General features: G+C 30.7%; 1 protein-coding gene across 1 annotated transcript; it reads right to left on the bottom strand.

Moving 5' to 3' along the window:
* Positions 1-17,861: 17,861 nt before the first annotated feature.
* Positions 17,862-18,961, bottom strand: LOC107028703 (FCS-Like Zinc finger 15). The gene is made up of 2 exons (XM_015229874.2): positions 18,552-18,961; positions 17,862-18,466 (listed from the first exon to the last, which is right to left on the bottom strand). Exons 1-2 carry the CDS (start codon positions 18,770-18,772, stop codon positions 18,271-18,273), a joined length of 417 nt encoding a protein of 138 aa, XP_015085360.1. The 5' UTR covers positions 18,773-18,961; the 3' UTR covers positions 17,862-18,270.
* Positions 18,962-24,009: the final 5,048 nt, after the last annotated feature.

Raw genomic sequence — 24,009 nt, 5'->3', positions numbered from 1 at the left:
CAAATTGTGTGTTAGATAAACACTTTTATAGAACACAATTTTACATCTATTAAATCATATAACTGATACATGATACTCTATATTGTATCAGATACACAACATTCTATTTTTGCATGAGTAAATACACAATTTTTTAGACATGATACGTAAATTTAAATTTATACTAATGATATCTGATACCTTGAAACTACCACAAAGTAATCTCAAACCTAACATTTGTATGGAAAATAATTACTTAATGTATCTAGTAGAATTATAACACTTATCAATTTCAAACGAGATACATAAATAGTAATGTATTTATAAATCTATCCATATTAAAAACAAAATTCAAAAAAACGATTACGCAATATTACAAAAGGTATGAATGATCTATCAAAGCTATGCATCTCTTTAGCATTTGTGTTTGTTGTATCAATGCATAAAGAATAGATTGAAAATCCCAACTCTTGTTTCTTCACCTCAACGATGTATTAGATCTCCAAATTTTTCAACAACTTATCGATCTTTATTTCAACTGCAATGGTTGATTTGTGATTCACAAATCAATATTTTGACCAACAACAATTTCATCACTTTTGTATCGTTCATATCTCACCTCACTTTCTCATATTTTGAAATGTCTCAACAAGATCGACATGTTCAAGTTGTATCAGTACAATTTGTCGATAAGTTGATTCAAAAATTTGAGATTTTTTTAGAAAGAATCAGAAGAAGAATTTTGCGATACATTAATTAGATTTTAATGTATTATGAAGTAAAAATTCAAATGGACAGTAGCTTCTTTGAACATCTCCTACTGGTGCCCACAATCGAGATGAGATGAAGAGGAGGCCAAGCAACATAATCAACATTTTCCTATGATTTCTTTCTGCTATATATCGGATTTCCAAGTTTTTCCTCATCTCATCGATATACTGCAATGGTGAATTTGAGATTCACAAAAAATTATTTGTCCAACTACTATTCATTATGCATCTTATCAAATTTTCGACAAATTTGAATAATTATTTGATGATCATGAGACGATAAATAAAAAGAAAAAAATGAATTTTAAATTTTTTTTATTCTGGAAGGATTTGCATTTGAATGAATATTTCAAAGAGAATTGATGGAAGAAAATTTTTGAATTTTGAATTGATTGAAGTTGTTAACATTTGGGAGAGATTGACATCAAATTGATTAGCATGATTTGGGAAGGTCACATTCAAAGTGAATTCTCTTTCCTTTAAAAGTGCAACTGAATTTGTTTTAATGTATCAAAATTTATGTATCCAGCTCATTTGCTATGTATCAGGATAACACTTATTTTGAGCGATTTTTGTAAATTGAAAAATAGTAGGGATAAAATGTAATTTAGGTCATTACACTATGAGATTTAGGTAAGTTATACAATAAAATATGATAATTTTAAGACCTATGACAAAATCAAGAAGAGCAATAATAAGTAAAAAAAATAAAATTTCACCACATGTTATTAAAAGAAATGTTATGCAATTTATAATCACCTTCACAATGTCACTAAACAGTAAAAATACGATACTACAACTTGTTATTTGAGTTATTCTCAATCTTCTTATCTCTATAGATTATAAAATTATTAAGTACCATTTGTTTATTCAATGATTATGAGGATCAATAATAGCTGAAGATTTAACACATGATTTGTATAAGATCTGGTAGGCGGCATACAATTGAACGCTTAGGGTGTATAATCAGACGCTTAGGAGATAAGTCTTACAAAACTAAGCTCACACTTGAGTATATAGGCGTTTTTGTAAAGCCGCATCCAGGGCGAGCTCTGAAGCGAGTCCAACCAAGTCTTTTAAAACACTGATATAGAGTAAAAATTTATAAATAACACTAATTTATACTTTCTTCATTCATTTTTACCCGTTTACTATATTAAAATAAATATTTTTATTTATCTAATTTAAAAGGTCAAGATGTAAGTTATCACTTAGGAGTCGTCCGGTGTGATGGATAAAGAAAAATAATCTCGCAATAATTTTCATAAGTATCCCTCAATTCTTTGTTTAGTTACAAACCGTGGGATAACTTCTTCCAATATTAATAATACTAACTATTTAAGTTATCTCTACTAGTGGGTAGAATACTAATTTCGAAATAACTTATCATGGAATGTAAAATAACAAAATTATCCCATTAAACCTCTTTTAATAAACAAACAACTTATTCTTAGAAGACATCTTTACTAACAAACAATTTATTCTTAGAAATTATGTCATGCATATTTGACAAACCAAACAACCAATAAAAAATAATTTAAATATAGCTAATCCATCATAACTTATCACAACATAACTTATCTCTTCATAATTAATCTCAACATAACTTATCTACAAACCAAACAACAAGTTCTTAATCTATCCTAATTATCACAGGTTCCTTTGCTTGCTAAAAAATTACTTATGCAGGTGTAGTTGTACATGAATTACTTATGAGAAAATTTATGTATTATTTTATGTAAGATTTAGTCATTCATGTATTAGTTATTCCATCTTCTATCATGCACAAAATTATACATAAACTCTTCATAGTTATGCAGGTTCCTAAATTGTTAATCAAACACCGCATTAATTATATAGATAATCCTAACCAGTATTTTTAAAAACATTTTCGGAGGCGAATCTCGAGGTAAAGCGTACCACAAATGCTCTGGGGCACAAATAGAAGACGTAGATTCATAGAGTGTAAGTCCTAGATTTTGGGGCGTAAGCTCTAAGCGCAAAAACATACGCCCTGGGCGTCATATTTTTTATTTTTTTTGTTTTGAACTTTTTTTTTTAGTTAAATCATTTTTTTTTATTGATGTAAAGATATTTCTCAAATAGTAATTGTGATACTTTTTTTCATTATTTTTTAAACATGTGTCAAGTCAATATATTTTGAACAAATAAAAAAGTCATGAAATAGTCTAATGTACACATGTACTTGTACAAGTTCGTATTATGAATCCTTCTACTTAATCATTTATCAATTAAATCTTAAACTCTATAAAACATAATTTAAAAACGCAATATCACTCCGCTCTAACCATTAACCTGACTTGTGTGACATTGAGATGACTGAGGTGGCGAAACTGTGTAACTACACACGTGTTATGGCAAGTGAATTTCATATTTAAATTTTATAAAGTATTAAAATAATATAATAATAAAATAATATTTTTTTTAAAAAAAAAACTATTCAAAAAAAAAATTCTTCTTCGCCCATGCCACCTTCTTTTCAGTCATCCCCATGTCTGTCCGGTCCCTTTTTCTTTCTTCTCCACAACCAATTGTCTTCTTCTTTACACTAAAAAAAATCAAATTTTAGCGACGAACGAAATCTGTTGCCAAATCACCCAAATCCGTCGCTAAAAGACTTCAGCGACGAGTTAACAAAAAAATCTCATATGTCAGTAAAATACTCATAGGTAAGTCTTCAGTGACGAAATTTTGTTGTCTGTCGCTAACTCTAGCGAAGGATTCGAGATATATAATTTCATCACTACCTTTAGCGACCATCTCTGTCATAGCTATTTCATACAAAATTTATCGCTAATTTGGTTGATAATTTCATCATAGACAATTGTTAGCGTCAAAATTTTTGTACCTATATTCCGTCACAATTTATACACAATTATTGCTAATTTCATCTCTATAAAATATTATATTATAGAAGCGTCACATTTTTTTTCTTTTATATTATTATATATTTATTTAGAATCCATATAGATTATACTGAATAAGAGGAATGTATATTAAATAAGCATTAGAACAATCTAATGTTATATATCTAGCAACTTAAAGACTAAATAGTTGATCCTAGAATATATAAATGCTAAAGACTCAACATTCATAATTGTTCTTTTAACCAATAAATAGTATTTTAAAGACAACTAACCAATGACGTGCTCGAGAGACCATTATCAGAACCAAAAGTAGGAACAAGGCCATCATATTCTTGTTATTTTTCTTACCACATTCTCAAAATGCAATTGAGGTGCAACATCCATCTTATCCTACATTCTACTGCAATTGTTGCGATTTCTATTGCTCTAACAATTATTGAGCTCTATCTATCCTGTTAACGAAAATAAATGAGAATCTTAAAAAGCTTTAGACATTCAATTTATTCAATAAATGAATATGAATATTCCATCTCTAAGGTTTATTAAAATCGCATAAAGATTTTTACCTATGTGCACAATTGAGATTGGTCACCAAAGTGCAATGAGATATTCAAACATTTCCATATGAAAAAATAAGAAAAATATGATGCAGTTTTTTCGACCAAGCAAAATTCATTTAATATTTGCAAATATATGAATGTTGATGCCGCAAGTATCAACTAGAGAAAACTAGTAATTTTGTAAAACAAAGACATGTTAGAAACGCTCCTCTGTCGTGTAATTTTAGCAAGAAAGACACATAAAAATCTTGAAAAAATAACAAGGTGAGATTCATCAAGTGCGTGGTACTAAAAAAGGGAGGGAGCAAAAAATCTAACAATGTGGAAGTTAAAAATCTTTTTTTTGTAGATTTCACTCGCATGAATTAAAATTCGAATAATACGTTTGAAAGGAACGTTTGTGTCCTGTCAAATAACTCAACTTAGTGTCGTCTATTAAGCAAAACTTAGTGACTCAATTTACTTGATAAATGCTATTACTTGGAAGCAGGGGCATAGCTACCCCTTGCTAATTGGACACCTTCGTTGGAAAATTATACTATTTTTATAAATAAAATGATACTTTAAATGGTTAAATAACACATTTTGGACACGCTTGAAAAAAAATAAAATTTCTTAACTCAGTGATTTTAGTCGTTCAACTCAAAGTTAAGTCCTTTGCAACCTGATGTGCCCAGGTTCAAATCCCCTAAATATATTATTTGACTTTTCATTTTTTTTTCTTTTAATTAAAAAATTAAATAAAATTTAAAAGTAATTATCCAATTTAAAGTTAATAAGCAAATTCTATAAAGCTATTAAAAGTGAAAAGCCTCCATAAAGAATATTTTTTTTAATATAACTCGTTTGATTTTACTCTTTATTTTTCGTTTCTCGTTGTTAGTCATCAGAAGTTCGTGAAATTTTAAAGCATAAAAGGGATGTCACTCTAAACTGAATTTTCTGTCCTTTTTTTTTTGTCTCAAACAAACATGAACATTAAAGCTAAAAATTATGTAGTTTGATTTTAAAACTTTTGATATATTTTTAAATTAAAATTAATCATTAATGTTACAAAGTTTGATTTACAAAATTTAAGTGTACCTATTCATTAAATTATTTTAACAACTATTAAATTTTTGGAAAGTCTTCTTAAAATTTCGGACTATGCCACTGTTTGGAAACTGATGCTTTATCACCTCCGTAAGAAAAAAAAGATTAAGTATTATATATGAATTGATTTTTCAGTAGAGTATGAAAATAAAAGTGATAATAGCCGTCTGCATAAATATGGAGGAAGTAGTTAAACAAAAGTGATAATAACGCCGACATAATTATTATCTCTTTAAAAAGTAAAAATAATAAAGCTACTTGAAAAAGCTTCACTGCATAAAGAATTAGATACACAAATGTTACAAGACTGATGCACCTCTACAGAGAGACTATTAAATCTTTCCAAGAAAAATATGTTAATTTTACTCAATTTATGTGCCAAACACACCAAGTTTTTTACTCAAATGCACCAAATTATTGCCATCAGTTTATGCAACAAATGCAAAAGACTTTTCCTCAAATGCACTAGATTTTTATAACAAGAAGTGTTGGGTATGTAGCAAGAATTGATGGGAAATAGAGAGAAGGAGAGGAATTTGAAAAGGTTGGGAACTTGAAAAGTCCTCTAATGCTTTAATGAAAAAGGCAATTGTCTCTCATCGGTAATGGAAATGAAAATAGGAGAGTTTAAATAAATAAACACTCCTATTAATTGTTAAAAGGGTTGGAAAGAGGGACCCCCTCGCGCCGTCGTCGTCGCTCGCTTCGGCTTATGATCGATCGAGAGATAACCGACCCGACTCGGATCCGCGCGCGTGACCCGTTTTAATTTTCTGTTATATTTAAAAATTCCTGCCATGACTGTTCTGAAAGGTTGCAACTTTCACGAACAGTCTGATCTTCTTTCTTCTTAAAAACACATATTTCTCGTGTATTTTTCTGCCAGTGGACTTGATTTTCTTCCAAAATTATTAAAAGAGTATTCCAGATTCTGGTAAGTTTTTACAGATTCAATTATTTTTTACAAATAAATTTCTGTTCATCTTACTTACTAGTTCTAAAAATCTCAGTTACTTCGTGTTTCTGAATGATTTATTACAACCAGTAATTTCTGATTTTCATAACACAGATTGGCAAACAAAAAGTGCATCAAGAGCGCAGAAAAATTAGAAAATGAATACACCATATATCACAAGTTGCCAATTGCAATTACAAGCTTCTATCATTGATGAATCACAATATAAAACATTTAGCAGATACTAAATCAAAAGCTTCAAGGGAGAGTACAAAATTTCCATTTATAAGTAAAATAGATGACAACTAAACTTGACAACCTTTCAGAAGTGTTCCTCACAAAAAAGGTATCGACAAAAGGGTAGATTTGTGGTGAAGTCTACAAGTTGAACATTGAGAACAAAGAATATATAGTTCAAGAGCCAACTTAATTCATAAATACTTTACATGAATTGCATGCACATATACTATCCACAAAGGAAATAACGGACACAATTTAGATAGTTTATTTTCACATTCCAGAATAAGTTTACCCATAAATTTCTAATTCGAAAACATATTGAAATGCAAACTAATACCTGGAGTTTGCGTGCCACATTCCTTCTTGTATATCCTTCATGATTCATTATGATATTAGTTGAACTCTAAAGCTATTAAGAATCATAAGAATCAATTGAACTTTCAATAGAAACTGTTGGTAGTAACCATGTGTTAAAACTAAAATTTCATGTTTGTCTCAATGTGTACTTCAAATAGCTAACCAACTGAGTAATTAAGATTTCCCTCGGAGGGAGGATCCTCTAACAATTCTTTTTATTAACAAATGAGCTTATGAAATGATATTTTATTTACCAGATCATCCCACCAGATTCTGAAAATCTATGTCTAGACATACATGTATATATATACTTTCTCCAAATTGTGTGAGTTATCAAAAGTACTTTCTCCTAGTTGTTTAATAACGATTTACTTTTATGTGATATACAATATCTGATCATTACTCAAGAACAAAAAAATCCAGGTAAAAGAAGCTTAGTTTTAACACAAACAAACTCCAAATTAGTGGTCATAATCTACTCCCTGTTGAAGAAATTTTGGTTATGTACAACTATCTAGCTGCCAAGAAAACATTTTCCTTCTATGGAGAAACCAAAACAAAGGGGGTTAAACTAGTGGCAAAGGTATTACATTTTCTTGAAGAAAGAAAGAACAATTGTCTTAACCCTCTCAATATTACATCAACTTTCCACTATACAACATACTCTCAATTAACCAAAAGTTTCTTTTTTTTCTTTCAAAATGCCATAATCTTGACTTGAAACTAAAGATTCCCTAGGAAAAATGAAATCATATAAAAATCAACGATTCTTAAAAATTCAATCGATTACTGTTAATCTCTTGGTATTTTGAAATATGGCAAATTTTTATCATAAAGGTAACTTCAACATGTTCCAGCGAATATGTTCCAGTGAGTTCAAGGTTGCATACGGAATACATGTTTCAGAAAAACCAAGTTGAAAAGGGAATCATGTTTCAGCAAAGCCAAGTTGAAAAGAGAATTGGCGTTCAACAAAGTTTTTCTTACTTATTTAAGGAAAATTGATAATGTTTTCTTACTTATTTAAGAAAACCTTATACGTAAGTTTTTCCTGACAATTTTCCTAATCAAGAAAAAACTGCTGAACAAGTTTACATGTCAAAGTCGAATGAAAAGAGGAGAGTTTGACTAAAGAAGTATTTCGAGTTATTGAAGCAGTGAAGACAAAGTTGTGAGTTGTGTTGAACAAGACTTAGGCGAAGATGCGGCAAAGTTAAAGTTGAAGAAGGAGTTGAAGTGGCTGCTTAGTACAAGTTCATCAACGGAGAAATCTATTTAAGGAAATTATGTTTTCTTAATTAAATAAGGAAAGTGTGATTTCTTATTTATTTAAGGAAATTATGTTTTCTTATTAAACAATAAAAGTGTGCCTTATTATTTATTTAAGGAGAAGTTGTTAAAGTTGAGTTCGACAAAGATTTGTTGAAGTTAATATGCAGTATCTTTAGAAACGAAGTCCAAGTAGAAGTCAACAAGGATTTGTAGAAGAGAAATACAAGTTGAATCGTACAAGGATTTGTTGAAGTTCTGATCTATAAATAGGGAGCTATTTGCATCAGAAAATATTGCGCACTTACATAGAGAGAAGATCAAAACACGATCAAGAGGTTTGAGAGAGTTTTGAGATTTATTGAGAGTGTTGCAATTTGTGAGAAAAAAATTGTAAGATTGTAATTAAGAGTTTTGATTACAATCTGAGTTTTGTGAGTAGGAGTTGTTCGACAAGTTGTAGAACTTGAAGAACATTAGAAGATATAAAACTGGTTTTTCTTTTGTATTTGGGTAGCTAGAAATTAGAGTTTATAATTTCTTAGCTAGGAATTAGAGTTTATAATTCCTCTAGGAATTATAGTTTATAATTTCTTAGATTACATAGCTTTGTAATCGCTGTATTGTTTGAAGTTTATAAATAATACAAAGGGTTGTTGGAATTTAATTATCGTTAAGTTTCAAACAAACAGAAGCACGTTGTCTGTACGTGTTCCTTTGAAGAATTCAGGAGGGTAGAATTTTAACAATTGGGATCAGAGCAAGGTTATCTTTGAAGAGTCTAATAACTAAAGATAAGAACATTATGAATTCTGCACCTCCTCTTGGGCATGGTCAAGGGCAACACATCAACAGACCACCATTATTTAAGCTAAAGATTACGAACTATGGGTTAGAATTACTAATGGACCGTTAACTCCTACTATTACTACTATTACTGATAGTGAAGGGAATAAGCTACCTAAACCTACAGAAAAATACGGAGAAGCTGACTACAAGATGCTAGGGAAGAATGCAAAAGCTAAGTGCATTCTCATATGTGGACTAGGACCTGATGAGTTTAGCCGCATCTCTAGTTGTCCCTCTGCAAAACAAATATGGGATACTTTACAAAACGCTCACAAAGGTACAACTCAAGTTCGTAAATTCAGAATTGCCAGACTTTGTTCTGAATATGAAGCCTTCTAGATGAAATCCGCAAAATCACTTCAAGATATGATCACAAGATTTACCATTGTTGTAAACAAGTTAATATCCTTGGACAAAGTATACACCACTGAGGAACAGGTGGACAAAGTACTAAGGACTCTGTCTAGATCATGGGAAATAAAAGTTATTGCAATCAGAGAAGCCAAGGATCTAACCAATATGACTTTGGATGAATTTGTAGGAAATCTCAAAACTTATGATATGAATGTTGACAAAAGAGGTGAAGGAAACAAAGAGAAAAATCTTGGATGTACAACAACTGAAAGTGATGAATCAGATATAGATGATGATGATTTGGCATTGATAAGTAGAAATTTCAAGAAATTCTTCAAAAGGGGCTTAAATTCTGGAAAAAAAAAAGGTAACTCACATTAAAGAAAAGAATACAGAGAAACCACAAAGTGAAGGATGTTTCAAGTGTGAAAAATCTAATCATCAAATTAAGAATTGTCCTATGTAGGAGGTAGAATGGAGAAAAGAAAGAGCTGAGAAGGAGAGCTTTTAAACAAAAGAAAAAATAAAGAGAATGAGCAAGCGATGTATGCTGCCTGGGGAACAGGTTCAAAGATGTATGACGAAGATGATGAGGACCTTGCTTTGATGGTCATAGAAGAATCAGAAACTGAACCTGAATCAGAATCTGAAGAAATGGAGGTAAATCTTTTTTATTTAAAAGATAAACTAGTAAAGTTCTCTAAGAAAAAGTTATCCTTCTTATCACTCACTTCCATAGATACAATTCAAGAACTAGTTAAAACCAAGAATCAATTGCTTGTTTCCATGACTAGTTTAAAGTTTGAGTATATTGATCTCGAAAAAAGTCAATTCTGATCTCAAGAAAGAAAAGCAACTCCTAAAGGAACAGATACAACAACTTGATTCCTGAACTTTGCCTCTCAAATATGAAATTTTGAAACGAAGTGTTACTGGGGATGAAAAAGAAAAAACTAGTGGTGACCAAATCAGATGTGACCAAGATCTAATTAGGCTAAACAGTGAACTATCTTCTGAAAGGGAAAATTCTAGGAGAATGAATCTTGAATTGTCTATAATAAAAATTGATTTGGAAAGAGCTAATAAATGGACAAAATCCTCCATGATAGTAACCAATCTAGGTAACAACATCAAAACTGGAATAGGGTATGAACAACCCATAAGTATGAATCCTATGTTTTGTATTATTTGTGGTAACTCAAGTCACTCTAAACAATATTGTCCTAAATACAAAGCTACCGGAGAAAATAAAACCAAAAGAAACTTATGAAACTGTTCAGAGGAACATGTATATTCCTAGAAAAAACAGTCTGCGCAAAATGGGCTCATAGAGATCTTATTTATCCTTTTGATCAAAACAAAGGACCCAAGCTAGTCTGGGTTTCTAAATCTAACCTTTGAATTTGCAGAAAAAGTGAGAGGAAGCAGACAATATTCACCAATTGAACATGTTACTCTAGATGCATGATTGAAACTAGAAGAAATTCCTCTCACTTGAGAAAAAAAAGAAATAGATGAATAACATTGACTGAAAAAAAAGGGGGGGGGGACTGAAAGAAGCATGTGATGGAAACAGGTCCAACCTATGCAGTATCTAATAGTTATGCACACTCAGATGATCAATCAATCAAAAAAATATGATCAGCCAAGGAAAACACTTTCAAAAGGAACAATCTGCAACTAGGAATGATGAAGATCAACTAAGTAATTAGAAGCTGAAGGAATTGGACTTACAAAATCATCATTCCATGCTGAAAGGTATGTCTACTCTACTTAATTAAGATAGACCAAAATATTAAGACTAATGCACTAGGTCAATAAAAATATGTCCTAATGATGTTTTAAAAAAAAACAATTCTCCTTCTATAAGTTCAACATCAACAAACCCAAACTAGTTTTCCAGAACAATGGCATCCTCCTCAAATCTCCACCTTGCTATAATTCCCTTTGATGATCAAGAAAGATTAGTTATTCTACCCGCTGTACTATACATTGATTCGTACGGTATAACCCGACACTCTCTTATGGAAGATGCATCAGTTAAGGGAGAAAGGAGAGATCAGTGTTTGAAAAAAAGGGATATGAATGCACGAAGTAAGGGGGAACACATCTTATCGTCACAGGACCGGGGAAATAGCTCCGATGATGACAATATTCCTCTGGTTCAAATGCTTTCACAGAGACGATCTCGTTTCAAAAACAGTTCTCCTTTTTGTCAACCTCTTGCTATGATTCTCCCTGAAGCTCTAGAAGGTCCTCCCTCTACCTTATCAGCAAAAGTACCAGTGCGAGTAACTAGGTCCTTACAACTTACTAGGGATGCAACACTAAGAAAACTCAACCAGTAAAACGTAAGTCTTTTCCCTATTCAACTCCTGCAGAGATTGCTGATGATGTAGTGATACAGTGAATAGTCGGAAATGTAAAAGAAACTCATCTAAACCTAAATGTTCTGATCCCGAAGAATTTGATGATGATTACACTACTCGTACACTAGCCGTTAGGAATAGAAGTGTGATTAAAGGGAGGATAATTTATGGTTTTGGGGGTGGTAAGATGAATGAGTTAGTGATTCTCTTGCAAGCTCAAGGATGGACTGAATTGCTGCTCCGGGGACCCCATAGTCGTAAAATGGGTAGAGTAGAAACCCGAGAATTTTATAACAATGAAACAGGGTCTGCGTCTTAACTTACGAGCATGGTTTTTGGCTTATCTTTAACACTTACTACTAAGATTCTATCCTCTATACTTAATATACCTAATAAGGGATACAGTCACTATATCAAAAAGGATTGGCCATCTTTGGAGGGTAACACCTCTGCTATTAAAATATCCTCGATACATAGGATACCTAACAAGGGAGCCATGTTACCTTTGCATCAGTTGTTGTTTAATGTAGTTCATAAAATCCTTCTGCCAAGAAAGCAAAAAAAAAAGGACGGAACTTGGATCTTACTCTTATGGAGTTGCTGTTGTCTAAGATTCAAATTAACCTGCCGGTCTTGATACTCAGTCATATACATAGTCTGTGTTTGAACATTTTGGTGTGCCTGTCAAGAAGTGGCAGATTCAAACTATTTCAGATGTCTAAGGAAAGGTGGATTATATGAACATGCTTGGTACACAGAAAAGGGTTGATTTAAAAGCTCAACGATTAAGGGTTTCTCTCGCTGCCAAAGAAGAGGAGGTGGAAGCATTACGAATGGCTCACTCAGTAGAGATAGAACAAATTCGTTTTGCTCAATTGGAACGAGAGAAATTGATTGCTGAGAACTGTAGGATCAAGGATGAACTTGCTTAGACTCAGGCTGCTTTGCTTTCACGAAAGAGATGTGAATTTGGGGCATCTACAAAGTATCATTGGTTTGCTAACTAAGGGATCCTCAACTTCTTCCACCTCTATGCCACCCTCTGTTTAAACTATTATTCCTATGTGCAGAGTCTTATATTTTTGTTTCATGACTTATTAAGCCTGTAGTAGACATTACTATTTTTGTGTGGATAATGGTTTTATGTCTAACTCTTGATGTAACTAATGACCAAGTTTGGTGTTTTATTTTGTTATAGTTGAGTGTCTTATAATGACTTGTTGTTTGCATATGCATTTCGGTACTGTGCTTTTGGCTAATGGCAAAAGGGGGAAGCAGCGTCCATATAGTTTTTAATGTATTGCGTACTTATTCAATGCAAGCCGATTAAATTTGCCATAATGAAAAAGGCAGAATTTTTTAATCTCTTGGTATTTTGAAAGATGACAAATTTGTATCAACAAGGTAACTTCAACATGTTCCAGCAAAAATGTTCCAGTGAGTTAAAGGTTGCATACGGAGTACATGTTTCAGCAAAACCAAGTTGAAAAGGGAATCATGTTTCAGCAAAACCAAGTTGAAAAGAGAATTGGCGTTCAACAAAGTTTTTCTTACTTATTTAAGGAAAATTGATAATGTTTTCTTGCTTATTTAAGAAAACCTTATGCGTAAGTTTTTCCAGGCAGTTTTCCTACTTAAAGAAAAAATGTTGGACATGTTTACATGTCCAAGTCGAATGAATGCAAAGAGGGAAGTTATTGAGGCAGTGAAGACAAAGTTGTGTTGAACAAGACTTAGGCGAAGATGCGGCAAAGTTAAAGTTGAAGTGGCGGCTTAGTACAAGTTCCTCAACGCAGAAATCTATTTAAGGAAATTATGTTTTCTTATTTAAATAAGGAAAGTGTGCTTTCTTATTTATTTAAGAAATTATGTTTTCTTATCAAACAAGGAAAGTGTGTCTTATTATTTATTTAAGGAGAAGTTGCTAAAGTTGAGTTCAACAAAGATTTGTTGAAGTCGATATGCAGTATAGTATCTGTAAAAATGAAGTCCAAGTAGAAGTCAACAAGGATTTGTAGAAGAGAAATACAAGTTGAATCATACAAGGATTCATTGAAATTCTGATCTATAAATAGGGAGCTATTTGCATCAGAAAAGATTGCCCATTTACATAGAGAGAAGATCAAAACACGATCAAGAGGTTTGAGAGAGTTTAGAGATTTATTAGGAGTGTTACAATTTGTGAGGAAAAACTGTAAGATTGTAATTAAGAGTTTTGATTACAATCTGAATTTTGTGAGTAGGAGTTGTTCGACAAAATGTAGAACTTGAAGAACATTAGAAGATATAAAATCGGGGGGTTTTGTGTCTTTGGGTAACTAGAAATTAGAGTTTATAATTTCGTAGCTAGGAATTAGATTTTATAATTCCTCTAGGAATTAGAGTTTATAATTCCTTAGGTTACAGAGCTTTGTAAATTGTTTGTAGTTTATAAATAATACAAAGTGTTGTTGGAATTGATTATCGTTAAGTTTCAAACAAACAGAAACACGTTGTCTGTACGTGTTTCTTAGGAGAATTCAGGAGGGTAGAATTCCAACAATTACATATTGACTCAAAGAAACAGACAAGAAAATATAACAAAAAAAACTATCAGCCCTTGTTCCTACTCAAGCCTTCTCTAACAAAATTAAATAGGAAAAATCGAAAACTAATTAAAAATGCAAGAAAATATACATTACCTAAAATGGAAATAGAGATACTTTCCAACTCTATAAAGCAAGGACAAGCTACTAGAAATGGGGGAGTAACGTAGAGGACGAGCCACTAGAGATGGGAGAGGTGCTAGTGAACACAAGTTGTTACATGTTAAAGAATGACAAAAAGTCCCACATCGGTGGTTAATGAGATGGGTGGAATTCTTATAAAGCTTGAGCAATCCTCCTCCCTTTGAGCTAGCTTTTGGGGTGTGAGTTAGGCCTAAGACCTAATTCCACATTACAGAGGGTGAGCTTCCAGAGAAAACAACAGGGAGAGCTGTCAGATAAGGTGAGTTGTCGTTTGGGGAGAGATCCCGAAGAAGACGAGCTGCCACGGATATGGGAGAAAACCCTAGAATAAAAAGATGAGAATGACATATATTTTATTGGTTCTCCTTACTATGCCCTAAATAAAATTATGTTAGCTATTGATTTAGCGACCAAACACATCTGACAGTAGATATTAATTTAACGATAATCTTTTTTGTAGCAATTAATCTTAAATATTTTAATGAGTGAAATATAACTATTTTGTCGCTAAATCCTTCGTCAATTGTTAATAAATTTTGCCACCATCACTTTGTCGCTAATACTGTAGCTAAAAAGGGGCGCCAAAAATTTAGCAACGACCTAAACATTCTATCGCTAATCTGTCGTAATATTATATGCCAAATAATTTTTTGCTTTTTTGGCTACAAAATTTTAAATTGATAGCTAATGTGTTGCTATATAGCGACGACGTGAAATATGTTTGTAGCAAAAATTTGTCTAAATATAGTTCTTTTTGTAGTGTAATTAGTAGACCTTGTCATCAACACCTCTTTGACGTCATGACTATTATCAGTGAGGGAGATAGCAATGCTAGTTTCATGGTAGTGCTCATCGAAGTCCACTTATTTTTACTGGAGTGAGAGAGAAACGACATTGGTCCTTTTCTTCAGAACGAAGGCGGCGAGAAGGTTCGCTGGTTGCATGCTGGCAGGGACAGCTCAACGTAATCGGAGGCCCAAAGTGAAATCTTAATTAGAGGCCTAAAAACTAAATAAACTTCACATGCATTTATTTAAAATTTATTTTTCTTACATTCTTAAATGCAAAGTATTTCTTAATTTATATATATATATATATATAAATGCTTATTCAATTTATTTTTCAATTACTAGTTTTAAATAATATTTTATCAATTCAACGTTGAAAATTATTATTTTACTCGAGCAATCATTATATGAATTGTTAATGTAGTTCTACAAGTAATAAGTGGACAAATTTTAAGTAAGTATAAGAATTAGAACCATAGTTTTGATGAAATTGATAATTTGGTTATCCCACATTTTATTGTGTTGTTGTAATGCTTCAAAATTTAAGAAGAAATGGAAAAAGAATTTATAATTCATTTTGTTGAACACTTTTTCAATTATTAATTGATATTTTGACAGAATATTACTCTAACTTAACAATAATTTAAAGAAGAGAGTGTAAAAGAAGTTAAAAAGATTAAAATAACGTGAGTATTAGTGGAGAGAGTGGGGTTGAGGAGAATAAAATAATAATTATAAATATATACTTTTTATCATAAATAATCAATGTTTTTTCTAAAAAAAAATTAACACATAATTTATTCTAGGTAAGAATTTTAGGCCCCCTAAAATTGGGGACCTAAGGCCATAGCCTTATTAAAGTATGCATAGAGCCGGCCCTGCATGCTGGTATGCTAGAGAAGATGGAGAGTAGGGACGGTCATTGATAGTTTGCTAGGGTTCGCTGGTGGTCCGTGCGGCGAAAGGAAGACAGTTGAGAGGAGAATGAGGTGGGTAGAGGTACGAGAAGTTGCCGGCAACAAAAAGGTTTGCCGACTGGAGCTGATTGTGTGACAGCTTATTAGCGTTGTTGATTTTGTGAAGGTTGAAAAGGGAAGAAAGGAAAATGATGAGGTGTGCATAGGAGAAGTTTAAGGGAAGGTAAGTGGGCGACTATACTATACACATTATAATGCATAGGAGAAGTTTAGTCGATCGTTTCGCCAAATAAAAATGATAGAGGAATTCTGTTCTTTTTACTCATACTTATTTAACCACTCATTCTTGAATTTTATAAATGAAATAATGTCATTTTCCATGAAATTGGTATCTTCCGCTGTCCAAGATTATTCTATATATCTTCTCCTCTTTAAATTTTTTTAAGGCAAGTAATTAAAAGTCAGCACTCAGCAGTAAAAAGTCCATGTAACTATCCACGTGCAAATCTGGTTCAACATTTAGATGTAAACAATTTAATAGGAAACAAAAGATATTTATAAATATTTACTATTAAAGGAAAAATCATCACAAACAAAAGAAAACGAAAGAGATTACAGTTTCATTCTAATTGACTTATGACTTTTAAATGATGTTTTTAATTAAGGATATATTAATTAGTAAAATATGATTATATCATTTTAATATTAATAATAGTATGAGAAACAATATTTTTTTTTTAATTTGCTAAATAAATATATAAGGCCAATTATTAAAATGATTTGGAAGGGCCTATATATCTCTTTCCATTTGCTTTGAAAAACCAATCATGATCCACACATGCCCCTATTTTTGAATGAAGGAAAAAAAAAGTGAAATAGCACTATAAATGAGGGCTACATGCATGCATCGCCCAAAGATAACCAATCGATTGCAATTTTCCAAATTAAGTACCTATAATATATATCCACCTCGGATTCTAATTAGACATGTAAATCTTCAAAATGTTACACAACTAATTCCTAATGAAACAACAACAAATTTTTAAAAAAATTACACAACTAATTCCAAATGAAACAACAACAACTTTAAATATTGTACGTGATTATTTCATTTAAAAACTTAAATTATTAGATATAAAATATATTTTTATTAATTAATTATATTTTCAACAAAACTTCATCATTTACAGAATCATCTTGTCTAAAAGTTTAAGTTATTTAAAATTTAAATTAATTAAAAAAATAACACTTTTATCAGTTAATTATACTCTCAATATTCCTCCTTTCAAATAAGTCTTTCCTATTACTTAATTAACTATAGACATACATTATATTCCTATCTTTGTTAATAGAGGGCAAAGTATTTCGATATGCTTTTGGCACAAATTCTACAAATTATGCTTGAAATTATTGTGAATACATGGCGAATTTAGTTCTTTGAGGATGCTATATATGATCCCCCGCCCGGGTTGCACGACAACAAAATAAGGCAATACGTTAAATTTAAAATCACGATATGAAATTACATAGCTAATAAAATTTCCATTAAACCTTGCGATGAGCATCTCACTGTTATCTAGTGCATGGTACCTTCACACGTGCACCCATGAATGAACTCTATAAAAAAAATATCAACCATATCCTACGAGGATCTCAAAATATTCTTTCAACTTTCGTAACTTAATTAATTAACTACTCAAATTGTCACCTTTTTGGTTTAATACTAAAAATAAAAACCAATACGATTCGAAGATAAAATTTCATTTCAATATTTAGAAATTATTTACAAAATAAAATTTAATGACATTAAATGCAATAACAAGATAAAAAAGAGTGAGTCATCACTCACTCCTTTAAGGGGTATGCCACATTTTTTATTAGATTACCCAGAATATCCCGACAGTCCCCACAAACCCCATTCTAGAAAAAGAAAAGATTCTGCATAAAATTATTTAGCAATTTAGTGAAATTGGACCAAAACCAAAAACCCAGGGGCTCATAAATGAAAACTAGCAGCAGTTTTGTTTTTTCCCGAATTTTTTCGTACTAGTAATATTAATAATTTCATAAAATTCAAAAGGAAAGGGATACCATAGTCATTACAAAATGTATCGAGGACAAAACTGGAAATTTTCGTCCAACTCAACTCCTTTCTCAATATGCAAACCCATTCGGTCGGTTCCTCGCCGCCGTTTTCCTACTCCGGGAAGACGACGACGACGACGACGATGATGATGAAGAAGAAGTACACGATTTAATCGAAGCTTTAGATTTCGTTTTTATACTCTCTTCTTCATCCATAAAAATCTGCTTGCACCTGCACTCTACGCTACAAAATGCCCATTCTCCCCTGTAAAATAATACAACTAGATTCAGGATCTGAAATTCCATTAATTTTAGGAAATAGTTAGAGAGAGAGAGAGCGGTTAACTTACTTGTACATGTAGATGTCTTTTCCAGGTAAGAGTTTCTGTTTACAAAGGAAACAGGAATCGAGAAATCCAGAAGGTGCGGGAGATTTTGGGCTGGAAAAAGGAGAAGTGGGTTTCATCAATACCATACTAGCTTTGTTAAGAATTTGCCAAGTAGAAGAAGCATTTATTGTATTAACATCTTTATTATTGTAACCTTCGAGTACTACACTGAGACCCACCATCTCATGAGGAGAAAGAGATTTTGGTTAATCTGAAAAAAAAAAAAAAACTTTGTTGCTAAATAGGAGAAGAAGATGTGAGTAAGGGTGTGGGGGTAGCCCTAATACTAATACTAATGCTATACATACAGCTGAGAAAAATGGGCAGTAAGAAAGGACGAGTAGCGTAGCGAATGATCTAAACTTGGAATGCTTTGTTGAATGCCACGTTTAACCCCCTATTTTGGACTCTTTAGCTTTAACTCTAACCTCCTATTTTCCATTTTGCTAACAAATTTAAAATTAAATACTATCGTTTTATCCTCATTTTGTCGTCTTTTGGAAAAATATATTTCCAATCGGTTCGGTTTATATATGCTTGGCTTTTGGATTTTATATATCTTAAATTAATAAGAAATTCTTTTGTTAATTTTCAATTTATGATTTTGATTCTTAATAGTTTGATTTTCAATTTAATGAATAAAAAATGTTTATAAATTAAATATACGATTTTCTCAATAATTTAATGTGATAAAATAGTAATATAACGTTATAAAATACTTATACAATAGAAACAATAATAGTTAGCATGAGAAAACTATATAAGTGCAACACAAAGATAAATTAACAAGGTTATGATGATTTGTATAACGTGAATGGAAGGTTTTAAAAAGAATATACATAAAGTATTGAGGTTATATTTAATCATCATATATTATTATAAGCAGGAAGTTCAAAACTTAAAAGTTGAATTACCATTTTGCCCCTCTAATAAATTAAAACTTATATATATATATATATAATCTTCTTATTCTCATTTCATAATCTTGACCTTTCAAATTTCTAACACAAATGTAAATAAAAATAAAAATGAGTAATTATTCCTTATAGACAAGAAATTAAAGTAGATTCATGTATCTTTAAAATTAAATTTAATCTCTATCTTTTTTATATTTATTTTAACAATAATTCATGTGACTTTTCATGTTTCCAAATTTTGTTCTATAAATTTAACTTTTTCAAGAAAATTTTTTATTTACCACTCCTACAATTCTTGTGTGTAGGAACTANTGAGTAATTATCAAGAAATTAAAGTAGATTCATGTATCTTTAAAATTAAATTTCATCTCTATCTATTTTATATTTATTTTAACAATAATTGATGTGACTTTTCATGTTCCTATAATTTTGTTCTATAAATTTAACTTTTTCAAGAAGAACTTTTATTTACCATTCCTACAATTCTTGCGTGTAGGAACTCTAAACATGTGAAATAATGTCACAATTTGAGGTGAAAGTTGTGAGATTCCCTTATGAAGTCACGAGAACAGACAAGAATTCAATTATTGAAGCATTGGAGCTTGATGTGTTAATTTTATACTTATTTGTAGTAAGAATTATAATAAGATTTTTCTGTCTCTCTTCATATAGTTGAATTCTTGTTTTATTAGCAAGTTGCTCTATATTCATATATGTATTTTGTATGCTCAAATGTTCAGTTTCACTATAGAGACAAAAACAAAATGAAATGCCTAATTATCTTGCTCATGTATACCTTTTCTTTTTCTTTTCTTCGTACTTATAATTTTACATATACATTAATTTTCATCTTTAAAGAATGAATGTGATAAAATAGGATGTTTACTCTTTTCTTTTCTTTTTATGGAAAAAAAAGGTGAAACATATAATATTAGATTAATGGTGGATAAGTTATGTATGACAGAATTAAATTTTATTTAAAAATAGTAGTTATTCATAAATATCCTGATTTTCAAAATATAAATAATAAAACTTTTCATATCTTAGTTTTAAATATTTATAATTAACTAATTAGTTTAAAGTGTTTGTGGATAAAAATTTAATACACATTCATTAAAAAAGTTGAAAGGTTTTGTTTTCCTTCACTCAAAGTTAATCTTACACTATTTTTTCTAGCATTATTCTACCAATAAAATTAATCTTACACTATTTTTTCTAGCATTATTCAACCAATAAAATAAAAATATCGAGAAATTTAACTTAGATAGTTGTTATTTTTCCTTTTAGCTTTGCAAACTTATTTTTTGAATTATAAACAAAGTTTATTTTATTAATTTCTCATATTATTATCTCGATGCATTCACTTGGAGGTCAGAAAATTGGAGTGTCACATTTAGTAAAACAAAGTAAGAAATATCAATTAGACATATTTTATTATTTGACATAATACATATATTGGACCCTAAACTATACTTCAAATTTTGACTTTGACCTTCAACTTTCATAATGCACAAACAGACACTTTAACTATCCAACTTTTAAATAAATAAACACATGAGTTCTACATGGCAAAATACAGACACCACAAAAAATGACATGTAGGATGACATGTGTGTCTATTTGTTCAATTTTGTACAAGTTTAAGTGTCTACTTATGCACACCCAAAGTTGAAGGGCATTTATGTGATTTGAAGCCAAGTTAAAGGGCATATTTATGTATTATGCCTTTATTATTTAGTAGTATTATCTTTTAAGAAATAATACACTCATGGGTTGCACGCGCAAAGCGCGTGCCTGAAAACTAGTATTTATATAGGTATGAAGTTATAAATTACGTAGTCTTAAAACTCTTAATGAATTAGCTATTTACTTAATACTTCGATATTACAAAACTATAACTTAACCAACAATCAAATAATTTTTTATTTTATGAAAATATTAAAATTTCGTTAAACCAATAACAAAAAATCAAATAACATTTTCTGGTTTAATTTTTCATATCCCTAATATTTGATTCACTGCTCCTCTTAAAAGAGATGCTGTTCGGACATTTATTTTTAATAAATGAATTCTGTGCTCATTGTGTAATTTCGGCATTGCGCATTTAATTTGAACAATTTTTTCAATTGCTGTGACAGAATATTTAAAGATGAATAACACGTACATGTTGCCTTTGCAAAAGAGGAAAATGACTCACACAATACTATTACCAATTAGGCAAATATTTGATTAGATCACTAAAGGTAATCTTTAAATTCAAAATCAAGCTATGTTTTGAAATTAGTTATTAAATTTATCAATAACTTTATTTAATTCATTTCTTCAAAGGCTCCTAGCTAATTTAATTTTTTTATAATCTATCGTTAATTGGTAGCTAAATTATATCAACATAAAATTTAATTAAAAATTTAGCTATGTGATTTTCTCTATCATTAATTTTTTTTTCTTTAAGTCGTGCAAGTTGTAAAAAGAGCTAACATACGAACGGAAAATAAATTTGTATGTCTTGATGATCAGATTTGACCTAAACCTCTTCACCATTACTGTAATTATTAAAAGTGTGTTTGGTAGGATAGGAAAATATCTTTTGTGGAAAGTATTTTGATGGAAATTAGATAATTTTCTCACTCATTTTGTAATATTTGATAATTAAATAAGAAAGTATTATTCTAAAAGTATTTACATGCAATTTAGTAAACCATTATATAGACCGGATGGTGACGGAGTAAGAGTTCGAAGGTGGTGGAATCGAGGTGGGATGATCAAGGGTTGCCGGAGACTGAGGAAATTGATCATACGGAACAGAGACGAGAAGACAATATACTTGGAATGTTACTTGTGAAATTTTTCTTCTTTTTGTTTTCTTTAAATCATTTTCCGCCCTAGATATTTTGTTTTAATAAATTAAATATGAGAAAATTAAAATTTAATTCCTGAAAAATATATACCCCATTCAAACACACTCTAAGTTGTCAATTAATTGACGATTGAATTGATCGAAACTTGCCAAACATACAAAAGATCAGTTATGGGAGACATATATTGTCCAACTTACCAGCACTAAGTAATAATAATTATGACTATATCGGAGAGCTCCAATGTTTAAATAAGGGGCAAATTCATAACTTGAATTTTATGGTTTATATTTAATTTCAGATTTTATTACAGCTCGTCATTGAATTACAAATTTATTATTGAAATTTTTATTACATACAAAATTTGAGTCAATAATTTATTCGATAGGATGAATCCATTACAAACATTGTAGCCATTTGTGCAGATTATTAATATTTTCATATAAAACAATGTTTACTCGTGTTAGATTGAAAATAACTTTTAGCGGTAATAAATATACATATTAACGAGTATTAGTTAATTGTCATTAAATTTAATGTCATTATAAGTTTTAGAGACATTTATAAAAAATGCTAATACCGATTTAAAATACACATTTAGTATGTAGTAACAATAAAATGACACAATTGATTAATTATGGTCTCTTAGAATTGTGTTATATGTTTTTTCAAAAAATGTTTTGTTGGAAATTAAATAAATTTATCACTCATTACCTAGTGTTTGATAAGTAAGCAAGAAAACACTATCCTTAAAGCATCTACTTGCAATCTAGCAAATCAATATCTACAATGACAGATTCAAGATTTCTATTAAGGGGGGTTCGACTTTTTTTTTTTGTAATGTCTAAGATTCCAGCTTGAAACATCAAAGTGAGTTTTGAACCCTTCAATCACTAAGTCAACCTCTAATCTTACCTTTAGAAGATTCAAAATCAATATCGTTATAAAAAAAATTTAAAATATCTTATATATACAATGTGAGTTTTTACCAAGAGAGTTCGGGTGAATCCCCTCGACTATCTCTAGGTCTGCCTCTGATCATGTAGGCAGGATGGTGTAGGTGATGAAATTTACTGTGTAGATCCACAGATCCAAGCTGCCATTGAAGCTTGGAGAGAGAGATAAGAGAAAGAGCAAGCTGAAAAAAAATAATTTCTGATTTTGTATTAGTGAAAATTGAAGAGAAAGATTAATGCCTAAGCTATATATATGAATAGTACTGATTTGACTAACTACCGGAACAACAGAAGAAAACAGGGAATCTAACCAACTAACTACATTATTGAATTAAATACAGCTAATGACAGACTGTACAAAGTTAGTTACAAAACTAATATAATGGACTAAACAAGCAATTAATCTTAACACCCCCCCCCCCAATTGGAGGGGAAGAATTCACAGCCACCTTGTTTAATATGGCAATGTGTTTAACTTCTGTTAATGATTTGGTGAAAACATCAACAAGTTGTTCAGTGGTTAGAACATGATGAAGAGTAATGGTGCCATCCTGCAAATTGTTTTTCACGAAGTGACAATCCACTTCTATGCTTTGTACACTCATGGAATAAAAGGTTTCTAGCTATGTGAATTGCTGCTTCGCTATCACAACATACAGGGATAGGTGAAGTACAAGGAACATCAAACTCT

The sequence above is a fragment of the Solanum pennellii genome, chromosome 1 (genome assembly GCF_001406875.1).
Source record: "Solanum pennellii chromosome 1, SPENNV200".
Taxonomy (NCBI): Eukaryota; Viridiplantae; Streptophyta; class Magnoliopsida; order Solanales; family Solanaceae; genus Solanum; species Solanum pennellii.
Note: the sequence above shows the minus strand (reverse complement) of the source record. Positions and strands in the feature narration are given on the sequence as shown.

What these genes read in the sequence shown, in the direction of transcription:
- LOC107028703 (XM_015229874.2), bottom strand. Translation starts at nt 18,772, where the DNA reads ATGGTGGGTCTCAGTGTAGTACTCGAAGGTTACAATAATAAAGATGTT. An exon ending in AAAGACATCTACATGTACAA is followed by an intron (nt 18,467 to 18,551) that starts GTAAGTTAACCG and finishes ATTATTTTACAG; the next exon opens with GGGAGAATGGGCATTTTGTA.